The sequence below is a fragment of the Oncorhynchus gorbuscha genome, linkage group LG15 (genome assembly GCF_021184085.1).
Source record: "Oncorhynchus gorbuscha isolate QuinsamMale2020 ecotype Even-year linkage group LG15, OgorEven_v1.0, whole genome shotgun sequence".
Classification (NCBI taxonomy): domain Eukaryota; kingdom Metazoa; phylum Chordata; class Actinopteri; order Salmoniformes; family Salmonidae; genus Oncorhynchus; species Oncorhynchus gorbuscha.
The window spans coordinates 73,575,530-73,595,514 of NC_060187.1; the positions used below are offsets into that span (position 1 = coordinate 73,575,530).

At 42.7% G+C, this 19,985-nt stretch overlaps 1 protein-coding gene across 5 annotated transcripts in view; it reads right to left on the reverse strand.

Annotated features, from left to right (window-relative positions):
- The window catches only part of LOC123997968 (dual specificity tyrosine-phosphorylation-regulated kinase 1B-like), a 135,877-nt gene that overhangs the window by 79,417 nt on the left and 36,475 nt on the right, over positions 1 to 19,985 (reverse strand). For 3 of the 5 annotated variants that reach the window (XM_046302725.1, XM_046302724.1, XM_046302723.1), the window contains exon 1: positions 10,444 to 11,091. The exons of 1 other annotated variant lie outside the window; for it this stretch is intronic. In XM_046302725.1, coding sequence (XP_046158681.1) covers positions 10,444 to 10,588 — 145 coding nt within the window. In that variant the 5' untranslated portion in view covers positions 10,589 to 11,091. Of the gene's footprint in view, positions 1 to 10,443; positions 11,092 to 19,985 lie in introns of those variants that run through there. One more of the 5 variants, XM_046302726.1, reaches the window with a different exon arrangement.

The window sequence follows — 19,985 nt, forward strand, 5'->3', positions numbered from 1 at the left end:
CTCGCCCCCAGTCTCTCTCTCGCCCCCAGTCTCTCTCTCGCCCCCAGTCTCTCTCTCGCCCCCAGTCTCTCTCTCCCAGTCTCCCTCGCCCCCAGTCTCTCTCTCGCCCCCAGTCTCTCTCTCGCCCCCAGTCTCTCTCTCGCCCCCAGTCTCTCTCTCGCCCCCAGTCTCTCTCTCCCCCAGTCTCTCTCTCGTCTCTCTCTCGCCCCCAGTCTCTCTCTCGCCCCCAGTCTCTCTCTCGCCCCCAGTCTCTCTCTCGCCCCCAGTCTCTCTCGCCCCCAGTCTCTCTCTCGCCCCCAGTCTCTCTCTCGCCCCCAGTCTCTCTCTCGCCCCCAGTCTCTCTCTCGCCCCCAGTCTCTCTCTCCCCCAGTCTCCTCGCCCCCCAGTCTCTCTCGCCCCCAGTCTCTCTCGCCCAACCGGCCAAAGCACTCACACAAATGTTGTCTCTAATGGGGCTGGATATTAATAAAATATAGTAGGTAAGGGCACACAGACAAACACACAGGTGTACTGCACAGGGTAGAATTCATCCTCACTTATGCTCACTCACTTAAGTGTCATATCGGACTGGGTTAAATATATACATACTGAAGTAATAATTTACACCAATTAACCGTGCATGGACCATGAGGTATCCCACCACACCGCTCTACAGCTGACCAAATACAGCTGCCAATCAGGGTGTCACCATAGCAACAGACTCCCTGTCTCCAAGGAACAGGAATGAAATGGGGTGGGGAGTGTAAGGCCAACAGCTGAACCCACCGTCCGTTCTCCCTCTCTGGCGATCCCTCTTATACCCTGTTAGGGTAACGGGAGCAGTGGTGCCACCAAGCCAAAGTTGGACACAGGGCAAAATGCGGGGGGGGGGGAAGCTAGGGAATGATGGAAGGAAGGGATAGAGTGGAGGTAAAGAGGCAGGTCTATATGCTCCCATTCAGGCAACAACACTGTGGAAGCCTGGCTGGTACACTGACACACTAACAACACGCATTAACACACTCACCGCCACAACACGGGCAAGGAGGACCACAGTCATCTCTCCACTGCCCGGTCAGGATCTCCAAGCTCTCATACAGGCACACCTGACAGATCCAGGTGACAGGCAGGTAACCCAGTACCGTTAGAGCTCCCTCTGTGAATGGTAAGATCACCTTGAACTTTGAAGAGAGCAACTCATTCACAATGCTGCCAACAAGTTACTTCAGTGAACAACAGTAAATAGAACACTTTCCCTTCTGTCATGCTGACGACAGCCAGACCACTTTCCTGACTGATCTTGTCCATTGTCAGTGGTCACAAGAGAAGGCACCACTGTCTATAGAAAGTTCCAAAAGCTAAATCTTCTTCTAGAAATGTCTCTGAGCTGACCTCGTGCAGGGCGAGGGAGAGTGGCAGGGGAAGCTAAGCCCATGCCCTCTTGGTGCCGACTGTGACTGGGCCAGGTCAGGTCACTGAGGACACTCATTCTCCTCTCTCCCTCCATCTCTCCCGGCATGGCCGGCACTGAGGGACAGGCACAGCTGAGACACAGATACTGCGCACTCTGACACTGCGCTTTTCAGGCCCAGACTGTGAGGGGGGGGGGGGAGCAAGACTGGCTGCTTGCACATCATGAATATGACATTCCATCTGTCAAGTTCTATGTCATAACGTACCTGTGTGTCCCTCCACATGACATCTCTAGATGTCCAGAATCTCAGTATGTCCCTTAGTGTAAAGGCTCTGGACACTCACTGTACTGACCCTGACCATTAGCTACTTCTCAAAGGTCAAATGTCACACTCTTGCTTCCACATGCCGGGCAACAATCCAATCAGGACACAGCGGTAATGTCCGCTTCCAGCCTGCACTGCCAGACATGATTGCTGCATCAGATCATTGTCATGACTGGCTTGTACATCTGGTCATTGTCAATCACTGGAATGAAAATACAACCACCTTGGCTTCGGATACAATCCAACAGGATGAAGACAGGCCGGAGGGAAGTACCTAACATCATATGACCGAACACAGTAGTTTGATAAAGGAGGAGGTTCTGGGCATTCACTGGAAGTGTGAGCCATCCTATGGAGTGGACTGACTGCCGATTAGGCTTATAAACTGAGTCCAGGTCAGGAAAAACTCCTTGTCCTCCTGGTAACAATCACCACCTGCCACTGCCCAGACACCAGCTAAACCTCCTCATATCACTGGCCGGCTCATAGCGCCGGCCGGCGGGCAGCAACAGAGTGCTTTATTTATTTGAGAGCAGCTAAAATCATTCTCCTCTACCCCAACACCTCGGCTATGCCCCCAATGAACTTCAGACAGTCAGCCCCCCAAAGCTGAGTCAGACTGAAAGCAATAAATAACACCCATCTGGGTCGACCTCTCATCAAATAGTGACACTGGTAAATTGAGCGCTCACACAGTCCATACAAATATAACTAAATCCTCTCCCAAATGCAATGGGAGAAGAGGGCCGACGACAGCCCTGGTACAGGACGATTTGTGGCCGTGGTACTTTCTGGGCTCTGGCTCGACAACTTCCACTACAGAGAGAGCCAATACGGATGAGGATGTGCTTAGTACCGCACGTTTGATGTATTTCTTTATTATGTTTCTCTTCCTGTTGGTCAATCCAAATGCCCATCTTGTCAGCAACGACTGAAGCTAATCTGCTGCCTGAAAACCCTGATGGCACACAGGGTGGCACAACAGTAGGTATCAAACACACACACACAATGTCATGGAAGCTTTCCCATGCCTCTTGGGTCAGGTGGCCATGTTTGTTATCGTTTCCAAAAACTTCACGACCTACAGCCACTCACCTACACAACTCCCCCTTTCCCAATAAGTTTCAACTGTGAGCCAAAGGACCTTAGGTTCTCACCCCCCTTTGAGAAGGGCATGTTCACATCTTAGGACTAGAGATCGACCGATTATGATTTTTTCAACACCGATACCGATTATTGGAGGACCAAAAAAGCCGCTACCGATTAATCAGCCGGTTTTTGTACATTTTTTATTTGTAATAATGACAACACCAACAATACTGAATTAACACTTATTTTAACTTAATATAAAACATAAATCATTATTTATTTGAGGCTAAATTTATTTTAAACATGTTAAATTTGGTTTAAATAATGCAAAAACAAAGTGTTGGAGAAGAAAGTAATATGTGCCATGTAAAAAAGCTAACGTTTAAGTTCCTTGCTCAGAACATGAGAACATATGAAAGTTGGTGGTTCCTTTTAACATGAGACTTCAATATTCCAAGTTAAGAGGTTGTAGTTAATATAGTATTTCTAGGACTATTTCTCTCTATACCATTTGTATTTCATATACCTTTGACTATTGGATGTTCTTATAGGCACTATAGTATTGCCAGTGTAACAGTATAGCTTCCGTCCCCCTCCTCGCCCCTACCTGGGCTCGAACCAGGAACACATCGACAACAGCCACACTCAAAGCATAGTTACCATTGCTCCACAAAAGCCGCGGCCCTTGCAGCGCAAGCGGAATAACTACTCCAAATCTAAAAGCGAGTGACGTTTGAAACAGTATTAGAGCACACCCAGCTAACTAGCTAGCCATTTCACATTGGTTACACCAGCCATTAGGCTGATAGGCTTGAAGTCATAAACAGCGCTGTGCTTGCGAAGAGCTGCTGGCAAAACACACAAAAGTGCTGTTTGAATGAATGATTACGGGCCTGCTGCTGCTCAATCAAATCAGACTTAATTATAACATAATAACACACAGAAATACGAGCCTTTGGTCTGGTTTATAAGTGCAGTAATCAACTCTGCTGCACGAGCATGCTTTTGCGGCACAGTCGACAGCGCGCCAGACCTTGGACTAGAAGGTCGAGGGTTCGAGAACTGCTCCTTACCAGTTTCATTATCCGGAAACTATCATTTCGAAAACAAAACGTTTATTATTTCAGTGAAATACGGAACCGTTCGGTATTTTATATAACGGGTGGCATCCCTAAGTCTAAATATTCTTGTTACATTGCACAACCTTCAATGTATATCATAATTACGCAACATTCTGGCAAATTAGTTCGCAATGAGCCAGGCAGCCCAAACTGTTGCATATACCCTGACTCTGCGTGCAATGAACGCAAGAAAAATGACAATTTCACCTGGTTAATATTGCCTGCTAAACTGGATTAGTAGTTATAACTAGTGATTATGATTGATTGTTTTTTATGTGTTTAATGCTAGCTAGCAATTTACCTAGGCTTCTACTGCGTTTGCGTAACAGGCAGGCTACTCGTGGAGTGCAATGGTTAGAGCGTTGGACTAGTTAACTGTGCGGTTGCAAGATTGGAACCCCTGAGCTGGTGAAAATCTGTTGTTCTGCCCCTGAACAAGGCAGTTAACCCACAGTTCCCAGGCAGTCATTGAAAATAAGAATGTGTTCTTAACTGACTTACCTAGTTAAATAAAAGGTATATAAAAATATTTTATTTTATTTTAAATAATCGGAAATCGGCACCCAAAAATACCGATTTCCCGATTGTTATGAAAACTTGAAATCGGCCCTAATTAAATCGGCCATTCAGATTAAATCGGTCGACCTCTACTTAGGACGGCTGCAGGTTCTCCTCAGCTCTGGACTAAGTCATTAGACTGACCAGCTCTAATCGATGTCAGAGTGATCAAGCTCCTTTGGTGGGCAACCTGGGCATGTCAGCTCCTGATTCTTCAGGTGGAGGAAGCAGAGAGGGAGGTCACAACTCACCACTGAGGTGTGAACTTACATACAGCCTCACAAACTGCCTATTTTACTTATGAAAGAACAAGAGAAAGACAGAGAGAGTCAGAGAGAGAAAGAGAAGCAGGGGAGAGTTTGCTTGCTAAATGTTTTATGTGCTTTCCGTGATGGAAGTGGCTGTGTCAGCGTGGATACTGTGAGTTATGCGCAGCAGGGGGGGGGTTGTTTGCCAGAAGATGTTGGATGGCTGGACACCACCGCTTGGTCACGCAGATGCAGGCTACAAGCACACGTAGCTCTGCTTCTGCTGCACAATAAATGTTTTCCTTTCAAACTTGTGTCATCAAAGGGGGTGTTGGGGAGGGGAGGTTGAGAGGAGGTCGAAGGGGTGGTAAACTAACACAATGTATAACTTAAAATTAAACCAAATTGTTTGCACGCATGACTAATGGTTTCAATTACATTTTCAGCCAGCTTAAAAGCAAATACTTAATTTATTGTACCAAATCAACCTGCAAGGTTGCTAGCCAACTAGCCTGCTAACATTAGCCCTACCAGACTGCTAATGTTACCTTAGAACTACGAGTCAGCCAGTTGCAATTAATAACAACTAGCTTATAGCTACATTAAAGTAAACCAAAGTTTTAGAAATACATAACGCCATCTAACCAGTTATCAAAGAATGTTAGCTATATGCAGTTATCTTAGCCAGCAAGCTAACTAGACACCTAATGTTAGAGAACATGCCCAAAAAGTTGACAAAACAAAAAGGAGAACAGACAAGCCCACTGCACGAAGGCACTAGAGCCTGCCGTGTCCATGGCCGTACGTGCCCCATCTACTTATTATTCACGTCACACTTCCTGTGATTGGTGGATTGTAGGTCACCACCGCCAACACATGGTCTGGAATTTAATTACATGCTAGCATGGCTAGTGGCTAACATTAGCCAGCTTAAGATGGCTACTGAGCAAGCATACAAACTCAATAGCAAAGCATATATCCTCCAAATGACTGAGAAATAGTGCATTGTGAAACTTTAGAAGTTATCCAGGAATAAGGTAATAAATATGTAATAACCCAAATACATAACTATTTTTGTACTTATAAGTTATCAGATCATGACTCCAACTAAGTCTTTGACCACACTGTGTTACATTGGTGAGTAAAAACTCATGCTTCCTACCCGTTAATGTTTTCGAAACCCCACCACAAACCACCTCAACCCTCCCCACCTCAACCCTCCTCACCACAAACACTTAGCCTACGTACTCGCCTAGGGAACAATCTCTAGTCCACATATCCCTATTGCTTAATCACCACAGTCTAAAAGTTACAGCCACAGAAAAGGACAAACTTATTTTCCCCCTTAGCTAGTCTGAGGGAGATGGAGGGGTGAAGCCTGAAGGGCTATTTTGACAGACTTGGGAGCGTTGCAGAGAGGTTCCCCCTAACCCTGTATACCAGCGCCTCCCAGCTAAGCTACAACAACAAGGATACTCAATCCAGACTGATTTATTGGACAGTGCATTTGTTTACTTCCACATGAATCACATTCCACAGAGTGGGACAACCTCAAGGGACAGCAGTTTATAGAGCACCACTCCACCACCACCACATCCTCTACACCAGAGGAGGCTGGTGGGAGGAACTATAGGAGGACAGGTTCATTGTAACAGGCACCTGCCACTAACTGTAACCACACCAAACACAACACAGTCCAACAGGCAATACTGTCTGGGGAACTTGTTTAAAACACAGCAATCAAGAGCATTGATTGCATCACTTCAGTCACATTCTGGAGGGGGGAATGAATGATAACTTCAGTATCTTGTTTACTGGAAAGTCAGAAGGATAAACATGACTCAACCACAGTAAGCAAGGGGACGAGACGTTTCACCTTTAGACCATAAATTAGTGCAGGAAACAAACAAGATGAAGGGGGGGGGGGGAGCAAAGGCCAGAGGTGGGGACGTGGTGTTTGTGTGACTGCTTCAGATACCGCTGCTTTCAGTCTCACAGTCCAAACTCCACTAACGGAGGGCCTAACCTGAGATTTGTTTTCTTTCCCCAGCTCTGATATGACCCTTGTCTTCGTTGTGTGTTTTTCTACTTCTGGAAAAGAAGCTCCCACCATGCCTTTACCTTTGGCCTTAGACTTAATTATTATCACATCTTAAACATTTCAAGACAGAAAATAAATGAACCAGACAGAAAGTCACTCTTTCTCAAGCATGTTACATTTCTCTCAGGCATCTTTCAGACAGTTAAATCAAATGTTATTTGTCACATGCTTCGTAAACAACAGGTGTAGACTAACAGTGAAATGCTTACCCAGTTACTCAAGTCAGTAACCTACACACGGCCGCTCAGCCTGCACCACACTGTGAGGACGGAAATAGGCAGCAGAGAAAGAGAGTTGGATACTCTGATAAAAATAACTTCAATTAAAAGGGGGAAATAGCTGAAACGTCACCCAGATCCGTGGGCATAAAGACTGCACTTTCTATTCCTGTCACAGAGTCTGATACCTCTTAAAGTCCAGAGAGGAGCTTTGAGTTACAATTGACAACTACAGCCATGTGTTGATTTACAATTAGCCTGCTAAATTGCTGTTACTAGGAATTGATAATTGCAGCATTGAAAAGTTATGCACTCAGCTGTAAACTTGGACTCGAAGTGTCACCATCTCCCTACCCCCTTCCAATATAGATAGCAATATTAGGAGTGAGCCCGAGGTCTGGCCAATGAGAAATACTTATGGTTGAGGGGAGCCGGGGCGGGGCGACTAGATAACTTTCCAACTGCCAAAACGTTCTGGCCACCAACTTAGGTAATCACCAAGTCAAGTTATTTCAGTGCATGATCATTTTCGTTTCTGATCAAGCAGAGACCTTGTTTAATATCGACTAGACTGCTACCAACCATGCTATGACAGACAACAGTAGGTGAGCTAAGTTTCAACGTAACCCCCAGACACCGTGCCCACTTCAGTGGCGGCTCACTGTGTCATGAGAGGGAGACTCTCAGCAGGGGGATGGGACGACAGGCCAGCGAGGGACACAGACAGCCCTTTCCTGAGCCAAGCTGCAATCCAATTTAAGGATTATGGGGAGAACCTACATTAAACTACTGTACACTAAGCAGTCTACAAGGTGAATCCCGTCAGCTATTCAACAAGTGTTCTCCTCGTGCTTCACTTTTCAACCCAACCTCTCCTGGCCTCTCAGCCACATGCCGATAACTCTCTTACGTTTGATGGGAAACTCCTGAGATAAACGGCACCTTGGAAAGCTGTGACCTTAAAATAAGTGCTACAATGTCAAGCGTCAAGGGCACAGCCATGGACAAAGTGCATGACTGACTGACTGACCAATGGCGGTGTCAGAGGTGGCTCCCTGCTACCATGCTGGAACAGCTGGTCAGACTCAGATCAGTGGGGGTGGTGGCTGGTGTGGTCGTCCTCGTAGAAGCTTTAGATTGCTTGCTTGCTTGAAAACTCAATTAAAAATGGGCCAATTAAGTAATTTACATCTAAAGAGGATTAAGTGGATAAATGATTGACGGATAATTTAATTCCCTTCTTGAGCCAATGCCGGAACTGGGCAAGAATGGGAAACCCCTATACAAATAAATAATCAAATGAAAGGATAAACCAATAAACTCCAAACTCAGTATTCATTCATGCCTTCATCTACCCCCATCCAACACTCCCGCCACTTCCATCTTTATTCTTCCGTCCATTGAATCGGCATCACCATCTCCACAAGCTGCTTCCTGTACTAAACACAGACCTGGCTATTCACTGCCTGAATGTCACCACACTAAGGTATCTTAGTCATTAATAAAATAGGCTACATCCTCTGTAATAACAAAACAATAAGCCTGGTGTTCAAAAGTAGTTCAAACCCCTGCACCTGTAGGTCCAGGTGTTGCTTTTGATTGACCTGTATTGATCCAGCAGGTCCAGACAGTGAGAATCTATCTACAACAGTCAGATACTGTGAAACGTGACAGAACATAAGATGTGCAATTCCCCAGGGGCAGGGATTCCGTGAAGCATTTGACTTATACAGCAACAACATAATCTGTCATGATACTCATAAAATAAACTGTGAATTTCCCAAATGTCAAATATTATGTAACCCTGTGGAACTTTAAGGGAATCTCCACAACAGAGGTGATAGAAATGTAATCGAAGAATTAAAAATATGCTTCAGACCCCAAGAAAAGGATAGGTGGAGAAGGGCCCCATCACAGGCTTTGAGGTTTAACACTCAGATCAATAAAGTTGTTTTGCAACCACACGCACGGACTGTGGAACTCCTAGCTTCGCTAGGATTTCCCAGCTGCCGGGCTGTCATGGTAAAACACGCTCTAGTGTGAACCACACGACTCGTACAAGTAGAGCACAGCTGTGCAGAACATAAAAGGCATGTGTCCATCCATGGAAACACTGGGACCAAAAGATCAATGGACTGCAGTAGTAAAGCCTGGGCAACAGTAACCTTGAAAGGGAATGAATTTATTCCCACAATTGTTTGAACAAGTGGCTGGAGACAATTGTGGGAAAGGAGAAGGGGAGAGGGGGTTGGCAGGGGTCTCCTATGTGGAACTCCTCTAGGTGGGGCTTGCTTGAGTTTTTGTGATGAGTATTCCTGGGAATCCCAGGCCCTACTAAAATAAACCTAAAACAACTTAAAATGATAGAGCATAAAAGTTTAACACAGCTATTGTTGAAGTAGTGGTTTTGTCCAACACGAGGTCCAAAATGAAGTTAGAACAATATGAACAGGTTGAGTCTGTAATTACATCATTGTTATGCCAGTGACAAAACATTACAATATCTGTATTAGTTCCATTCTACTTGGTTAAAACACGTGTACGCTATTCCACCGAAGTGCTCAACAACAATGATGAAAACTGTACTTGATGCATCCATGCGAACAGTAGTAGGACACCGACCAATGGAGCTCTGCGGCTTCAAGTTTAATCCTCCTACTCTTATGGAAATAATGGATAGGTCTTTCCCCCATTCTCTCACCCTCCTCTCATTACGTCATCACTATAATGCTTGATTCTTTTTTGTTTTTTTACATACGATGGCACGCAGTTTTGTGATTGTTCATGACTTTTGGTGAAGGATAAGCGCCACAGTGTAATCAACACCACAGATTGTAGAAACTATGCATGAACAACGCACAAGTCAAAACTGTGCATAAACAACGCACAAGTCAAAGAGACCAAATTACTTCAGCTCACAACACTGAACATTTACACGCATTGAACCAACCAAGAGAAACCAGGAAGTTGTGCCATAGGCAGACACTTCTTGATTCAACTCATGCTATGATGAACATCGGTCTTATAAGTTTGTGTCATACAGGATGAACGTGTAAGGATACACAATACTCATATCTCAACTAAGAGCATTGAGGATGGTACAAAAGCTCCATGACAACATCCCACAGAGGTGGGGAACCTTTTGGAAGAGAGGAGGGGGTCTCACAGGGAACTACACAGGTGAAGCAATAGTGACATACTTTACTACTTATAATTCCACACTCATCATTCAAGTATGACAAATAACTATTTTTGCTTAGATTGATCCACTAAAAGTTTACAACACATGTGATTAGTGAGAGCGAGAGTGTGAGTGAGTGTTTATGTGCATCTGTATGTTCAAGTAAGAGTGTGTATACTCATTCTCAAACCAACAATATTGGTACTAACTTTTTGTCGGTTTCCGGAGTAGGTGTGACTGAGTTGGTAAGTAGCGACTTTGCTCTGGGTTGTTGATCCAGGAGTCGGTCGGCAGATTTGCGACCATTCTGTTAGAAGGCTGTGGCTTCTCCTCCACTGACGAAGTGATCACCATCGGAAACTCTTGTGTGTTGGGCCGCTGTATCCCAGAAATCAAGTCAAAGTTTATAATTTGGGGATTCCAAAATTACTTTGGAAAACTATGAGGATGCATCAAGTGTAGAGTGAAGGGGTAATCCTTGGCTCAGAACTCTTCAGAAATCTCTGCAATTCAGCAATATACATCCAACAACAATATAACTCAAGTTTGAACCGGAAAGGCAGGTATATATATATATATATATATATATATATAAGGGTTTCACACAAAAATATTTCTTTGTCAACAATTCAATCCTGAAGTGGTGGAGACATTAGGAACCAACGAAACTAAAAAGGCACCATTAACTTGTTTCCCAAAAAGTTTCCTGTTGTCTTTCCTCTGTATTCTTTATTACAATGTTTCTCTAAGGCAATGAACTGGGTTTCAGGCAACAATACTTATTTCTGACGTAAAAATATAATATCATTATTTAAACTACATATTCTTATATAATTCATAGCTATTTCTTATTTAATATATATATATTATATATATATATAATATATATAATATATATATTATATATAAAAATATGCTTCTCTGTGTATATGGGGAAGAAAATATTTGGTTACTCAAGTTTGCTTCTTATAAGTGCGGAGTTTCATGCATTGTTCCTTGTTGAATTTATTTTTTAAATTCCAGTCAAAGAAGATAGAAGATACAGTCAGATAGTAGACACGGGTGAGATGTATATCTGGGAGCTTGACTGAGACGGGACCCCCACTCGGATTTCCAGTTTTGATAATTCAGCAGCTGACAATGGAACCAGAGCTAAAGCTGGAAGTGTTGTTGGGCTGAGGGTGGGGGTCTCAATTTCCAACTACCACCATTTACCCCATTACTCTCCCCAAAAATAGCCTTTGCCTCTTAGATTCTGTGTAAGTATCCTATTGTGAACTAATCACTCAAAAAAGAAGCAGGTGAAAGCAATCCAAAAACATCTGTGCTGTTTTCTTTCCCGGACTTCAACCTGGTGGTTTAATCCAGTGACACAACAGGTACAGTTCAGAGAGATAAATCATCCACAGTAAAAGCTTTTTGTCTTTGTCTCCTCCACCAGATGCACAAACATGAAAATCTACCCTTCCCCCTTGAACGGAACTAGCGAAGTCCACAGTTAACTGGTGCCCTTTAAGCCTGCCAGGTCGAGAGGTGGTAGGAGAGGGACACGGAACTAAAAACACGAGTGACAACAACCTTTAGCTTGTGAAAAATGTTATCGTGTGCAGGAAGAAGAAATAAACATGTGCATGCAAAAATAAATACGACAAAGCAAAGTGTTCATGTGCAAGTAAGTGTGTTCCAAGGCACAACAAAAGTAAAACCGTTTTCAGTGTCCGTTTCTTGCGCTCTATTCCAAAGTCTTTGATCTAGGTAGAGTCAATGCGCCTCTCTTGATAATAAAAAAACAGAAATGAATCTTCAATTTTGATTTGCTTTGATGTGCCAGAGACGCGTCCACATACGCAGCAAAAATGTATCCTTCTCTCTCGCCAGTTCACTTGGGTGGCAAAGGCTGTTTGTTAACTACAGAATGTCAAATACTTGAATATAATATTTTACATATTCAATAAATCCGGTCCGCACTCTCCCATATATATATATATATATATATATATATATATATATTTTTTTTTTTTTTATGTCAAATTGATGTATCTCGTCTGACAAGACATTTGCGACAGTACAATTTTCCGGTTTTGGAGTCTCTTCGTCAGTTTTGATACAAAAACTGTAGCGATTGCTCAACAAAAAATGAAGTGGGTTTCCGGAAGTGAGTCGTGATCCCCGCGAAAGTAAAATAAAAACGTGCAATTAAAACAAAACCCAATACTCCGTAGTTTCAAATGAACAAAAGCAATATACTTTTCAACACTGTCACCTCCCTCTCACACCGTCTTCTACGCAGTCGTTCGCTGCCAGTCAGTTCGGAGCTTCCGTATGTGTCTCGATGCTCTCTCCTCACGCTACTGTTGCCTTTGATACCTCCAGGTCAAACAATTAACTATATTTTCATTCAATCCTCTGATTTTTCTCGCAGGATATTCACCTCCTAGGTGGTGTTCTTCCCGGGTAACATTAACTCATATTCGCCCCTCTCCCGTTATTACTCCCTGTGCTGGCTACCCTTTCTGGACCGCTCCGGATCCACACCCTGCGATGTGGATTGTTCCAACAGCTATTCGAGCGCAGGGGGGCTGTGGAGATACAATCCGATAGCAGCTGGGTTGACGCAGCTCCACGCACATTAATGTTTAAAACGTTCAAATTAGCAGGACTACCGAGTCACAGTACAGCAAGGAGACATTACGGATAATTTTATTTCTCTGTTGATGTGAAATTACACGCGGGGTACTTGAAATATTGTAACACACACAACTACATGATGGCAACCCTGAGACTTTTCGCATACCCCCTTTTCGAGAGTAGTTGCGCCACAAAGTTGCTCCTCTCCATTTATAGTAACAGGCAGATATATATACACATTACATATATACATATATACATACACACTCACACTCACGACAAGGACTACATTGATGGGGCGACACTAGGTGCACGTGCCCAAATAAAAGCCCTTACCACTATTCACACAATATCTGAAAATGACAACCGCAACAATATTCCTTACTAGTATACATGCTGTGGGAAAAATCTGTCAACTCGTCTCAATCTATAACAAAAGTTTGAGTCCGATGGCGCATAAGGAAAATATGCAAGTGTGTTATATCTAACTAATAACTAAGGTATTGGATAAAGTCAAACAAGTTACATTAGAACCAGTAATGTAATCAGTAAAGCAAGCATTTTGTGACACTATATTTGAGTCAACTTGAAGCTGTAGCCTATTTATGACTATATCTTTCAGAAATGTATTACAAGTCATGATAATGACAAAAGTTGCTTCCTGTTCCTCAGGTTTATTCAGAAAATAATTACTAAGACAGCTATTTGTTTGCTGTCCTTCACCATGTCTATTTATACAAGCTTCATTTAGTTCTACCAGTCCGTGAGAATGATTTCACAATTTTCTGTGCTAAAGCACGCACTGGCAAAACTCTTCCCCTTCTCTTATTGCTTTCCACCGCCACTACTCTCCGCTTTCCCTGACGCGCCTTCCTCGATCGTGAGCTCAACACTCCTCACCCTCAGTGTGCGCGTTCGCAGACTCTGTTGCTATCCGACGCCGCGGCAGCTCGAGCGTGATTGGTCAGACGACGTCCCTTCAGCTGCTTGAATTGGTCAAATTGGATATGTGGGCGGAGATAGAAAATGAGGCTGCCCTGTCCCGTTGCCTCCCCGTCGTCGCCAAATGCATCGCGGAGGCAGAAAGACGTGCCCGCGGAAACAGTTAAATACCTCAGGTAGACAGATAGGGGAAGGGGGAAAGACCACTAGAAATGCGACCAAAGGGGTAGCTCATGAACTCATGCAAAAAATATCGATATAGAAAAGTTCAAACAATACTTTAAACTTTAATACTTTAAATAGCATGCATAACTTGATAGAGCACAAAACACAGAAAACGAGAGGACATCTGCCAGGTGACCGTTCACATCTAGTTAAAATATTATGTCCAGTAAATTAAAAACAAAACTTGCCTGCAAGTCACACAAACTAGGCTAACGTAAGCAAAACAGGCAATTACATGATCCAGTATATCTGAAAACACTGACAATGTGATCAAACAGAGTTACTTTTTTGGGAATATTAACAAAATATACTTTGTTACTTCTTCAGATCAAATACAGGAAGAAAAACTATTTTACACCCTTATGACACCAATAAATGGCAATGGGGTAAATTATCATCTATATGACATAAGACGACTTCAAAAATGTATATGTATCTCAATCCACTAAAACACAAAGGGCAGGTTAAGTAATGTGATCATTTAGCCTTGGTATTTTGAAAGCTCTGAAAATAATTCCCTGTGACGTGTGGAACCGAAACAACATTGTCTGTTCTCAAGGAGATTGAATGTTGTGAATCCCTGCATGTTCATGTTGGGTATTCGTTTCCATATTCTCCCCCAAAAGAACAGCAACTGAAGAGATGGGAGGGGATGTACAAAATTAGGTTAACCATGCCGTCATTCATCCACCACGGTAGCCAGTGAATGTGCGTGTTCCCCCTTCAGAAAAACTTTAACTTCACTTCACTGCAGACAGCTACTGTCGTCATGCAAGGATTGGGATAGATTTCAGCACACAATTTAATCAAACTGCGAGCTGGAGATATGTGCAATAGCTATGCAGCACGGTGTCACTTCCATAAGAGAGCACTGTTGATGCAAAAACTAAACCCCAATTACAGGTTATAGGTTAGGGATGTTACTGAGGTGGTATGTGACATGGGAAGGGGGATGTGGGTGCTCACACCCAAAATAAATGTACAATTTGAATGCAGGACAAGAACTTTAGAATGACTTTTCCAATAGCACCCGGGGTAGCTCTGCTGTTGCACTGTGTATGCATTTGCTATGTTCTGGTAAAACAGGCAATTTAAAAGTAGCAGGGTACTGCTATATTTCTCAATTATGAATGTCCTCTAGACCACAAATTAGGATGTAAATTGTCACCAACAACAATGATTCAATGTTCTGAACATAACAACAACCTGTGTTACCAGAAACATACAAATGAGAAAAATAACAATAGGTAGCCTAAACAATACATTTAATATCTAATAGAATAAATAACAATTATGTCCCCAAATGTATGTGTAAACTGCTTACAACTTAATTCCAAAATGCCAGGGACTTTGACAGTCTTTAATCGGATCTGGAGACACCACAGCCTCTCCATCTTTGTTCCAAAATATGACACACCAAATATGAATAGCAACATCATAACGTTATACTAAACTTGGTTGAGCAATTAGCCAGCAAATTCAGTCCTTCTTTCCCCTTAGCCCCGAACAGAGGCACAGCATGGCACATACAGTCCAAACCGAACTGGTGCAGTCTCCTTGTGTCATAACACTATTTTGATTGTATACGCACAAATGTATAGATAAATGTGTACGTGTATTATGTGAGCTGACTCTCCAAAGGGAGTGTGACTCGGTTCCAATAAATCACGTTTGCAAAGCTCCCAGACACCCGAGATTAAAAACGCAAGGCGAAGACTCCGGGACTCACGTGCCTTGCAGCAAAATTCCACCCGGCAACTACACACTGTACCATGGTAACAGCCCTGCCATTGGTCCCGGGTGCGTTTTGAAATGACCAATGGGAGGGCCGGCAGCGGGTGATGCGTGTTGCTAGGTAAACATGATGCAGTGGGAAGATACGGTAGTCGAACTCTACAGAAGAAGCTAGTGAGCGCCAGAGGAACGGATGGGTAACACAGCAGCGAATTACAATTACACTGCGGGGAGGTTGCCGGGGTTGCGTTTCAGCTCAGCTAAAGCCCGGGAAGATGTTTTATAAGGTGTGTGTCTATACTGTTGAACTAACTGTCATTTAATTTCTGCGATAAGTAGACCCAGAGACAAGCACTGATTTCACCCATCTTAATCATCACTCAACGCAGGGATGATGGAATCCTTACCAACAACGAATCACATGCTTCTCCGCTGTATTTTCAACCTCCCTATCTACAGGCAGAATATCCAAATATATATCATAGCTCTCATTGCCGACCAGTGAAATCCTGACAACTAAATAAGGTTACATGGCTCCTTGTGACGCCAAGGTCTCTACATTTTTAAAATAGGCACTAACCTTTTTACTACCCTTTGACATCCCATGCCAGTCCCTTTGGAATGGAATATAAAACAATTAGCCAATAATACTATTCACTTTGTAAAACATAGAAAATTATGCAATAGAAAGTGATGTCAGATGCTTGATTTATTAAAGTTATCTGGAACTTGCAGTATGTTACATCAAGCTGCAACTGTTAAAAGTAACACACTGACAAGAAACTGATATTTGAATCTCTAACTTTGACTTGAGTGAAACAATGTAAAACAAAATATACATCTATGCCTCATCCTGTTACAACATGCCCCTCTGATCATTACAACAGCTTAAGGACCTCTGGGAGGAATGGGAAATGTGGCAGAATTCCTGGTCATGCCTAGAAGTGATCCAGCTTTTGTGAAATTAACATCAGAGTTGACTTTTCGTAGCATGTTAGGAGAATTAGGTTAAGGTTAGGAAAAGGTTTAGGGCTAGATAAAATGCAAAAAAAGTATACTTTTGACATTAATTTGACAAAAGCTGGATCCCTTCTAGCCATGACCTATAATTCCACCCGGCAACTACAGGCGTTTACAAAACAGGCGCAAGGCATGTCATAGGTGATGAGCATGAGCATGTGTTATGTTTCCCAGTGGGCTATATAGTGTACAGGAAAGGTTGGAGTTACATGTGACAAAAATGGCCTAATGTTGCTACTGCCACTAGAGTTCTGCCAAGAAACGCAAGTGCAGGCAGAGTCAAGTTGAACACTGAAAGAAGTTTGAGGCTCTTCGTCCATAAATAGGACCCGGGAGGTCCCTGCAAGGACAGGTGTAGGAGTGTTGCAAAGGGGAGGAAAATACTCGGGTCGTGCCGGGAATACTGGACAAACAGATTGTTCAATCTAGATAATATTAGTGTCATAAAGTTATGACATTTCTTTTATAGCAGGGGTAAATTTAAAAAATGTTTGCTTCCTTGCGAGTAACCATGCAGATTTACAAATGAAATTCAACAAAGAATTTCATAAAGTCCCACAATCTCTTCTGTTATGTTTTTGTTATGTGATGCTTAGAAATGATAACTGTTGAATAGAAGAGAGGAAATAACTTTTTTGTATGATCACATTAAAAAAAGGATAATCTTTCAAGTCAAACATCTCCTTCAATGTCTGCTAATGACACCTAGAGGTCTCCATTCTCCTGTATGAAACCGCTGAACATAACTGAGGTATAAATGTGTTCTGCTTAGTTACCATCATTTCCATTTCTAATAAATTCAGGAAGCAGTCTACAACAAATCATTTTCATCACAATTTAATTCATTAATGATACTTCTCTATAATTTTCCAATATTTTAATTCCCAAATTTCTTTTGGCTATATATATATATATATATAAATATAAAAATTTCCCAGAAATTTGTAACCTGTTCTCAAGCAGGTGCAGGTCCACCCTCATTTGTTTACATTACTGTGTCTGTATTAAAGGGGGAGGGATAATGGTACAGAGAAATGGCTTACACGGCATCACTATGCACGTGTCTTTGCGCTTATGCCTGACCCTTTTCTGGAGAGACAGAGAATCCCCACCCTTAATCCCTGATGAGGCTCCCCATCCCCCCCTGCTCGACCTTTCACCTGAAAAAAAAAAAAAACAGACACAGACAGACAGACAGACAGACAGACAGACAGACAGACAGACAGACAGACAGACAGACAGACAGACAGACAGACAGACAGACAGACAGACAGACAGACAGACAGACAGACAGACAGACAGACAGACAGACAGACAGACAGACAGACAGACACAAAACGGTGTCCCACAGAGACCCAAAAGCATTAGACAGGATCCTCATCTATTGTACATAACACAATGTTGTCTTGGCATGCACGTAGACATTTCCAATGTTGCACTATGTCATGGTTTACAATGCCAGGATTAAGGGTTATTTTTTCTTAAGGGGTCAGGGAGAGTTTATGTTGAGATCAGGTTTCTGTTTGGGATATACCCATAAGAGGCAATGGCACAGTTCTAGTTGTGACAGTCGGTCTGTGTGTAAAACAATACCCTCCTGCTCTTCCATTTAAATGAACAGCATACATTTCAGATACAAGGCAGAAAATAACAAAATCTTTTTTAATCAACTGATGGTAGTAAGAGGAATTGGAACTGAGGCTTTGTGACAGCACCGGGCTGACTTTAGGACCAGGATAAACATCCAGAGAAGTAGATTAACTGGTGTGATGCAGGCCAACCATTGTTACATTTGAGGAGGGTCTGGTGGTCCCTCCTTTGCTGCCCCCAGTGGCCAACCATAGTTATTACAACAAACCACTGGCTGGGCACTCACTGCCAGAGGACGAGTGATGTCTTTTCTGACTAGCACCAAGCAACTGCACTGTGTTCTAGGGGAGAAACTCACTCCAGTGCAAAGTGCAATTAAATACTACGTGGATGTGGCTAGGATCACATCACACAATGCTTTTTTAAATATAGGTCAACATTTTCTAGATTCCGTGTCAAGTATAGAGAAACTCCTTTTTACCATCAGCTCCTGCTTCAACATGAACTCCTAAAATAGCTGCAGTTTATACTGTCAGGATGGATTTGGAGAGGGATAGGCAGGCAGACACATTTCACAGTCACCATTAACATTATTAGAAATGGCTCCGGCAGTATGACTTGCCAAAAGACAAACCCATTACAAAATCTATTGGAAAACAGAACACCACAGCCAGGACTAGACCTTGTACTGACTAGCTAACTGAAATAGCATCACAACAATAATTTGCAGGTTTCTGGAAACAGGCTGAAATTATTTGTAGCCTACAGTTTGCAGAGTCAAATCTACCTGGCTCTCCATCCTAGATGCATTACAATATATATGCATAATGATGAAGAAACAGTGACTGAAATTAATAAATTGTAGCCTAAGTACCGGTTGGTTGTAGACACCGACTCAATTCTTATAGGGGAGTGAGGACATTATATATTGTAGTCTGTGGTCTCCCAAAACCCCCAGCTGAAAACCACACTGTTAGCTGTTATCAATGAACAGCAGTGGCAGTTTTCTTTATATAAATCTAAACATCTGCCTTAAAGAGATACTGAAAGACTGGCATTTATCTGGAGTCCTAAAATGCTTGACTGTGTGCAGTATGAAGGAAGTTTCGCAAGCCAATGCTAACTAGCGTTAGCACAATTACCTTAAGTCTACAGGTACGGTAGCATTGCTATAAAATAAAGTACAGTAAGGAAGAACAGACAGACAAGGACAGCTGCAGCGACTATTCAAATGTCAAAACAGAGACATAAAAATAATAAGACACTCAATTTACCATCCAGCAAGCAACCGATCCAGTTTAAAGCTGCAATATATAACTTTTTGGGCGACCTGACGAAATTGACATAGAAATTGTGCTTGTTTAATTATTTGTTCCTTTTTTTGTTTGTTTTTACTTATCAATTTTACATTTTTCTTCTTAACTTCTTAAAGCATTGCTGGTCAAGGGCTTGTAAGTAAGCATTTCACTGTAAGGTCTACCTACACCTGTTGTATTCGGCGAATGTGACAAATAACATTTGATTTTTTTATATGAGTTATAGATCTGTCACTCATTGAAAGCAAGTCTAAGAAGCAGTAGATCTGTTCTATGTGGGCTATTTCTATGCTTAC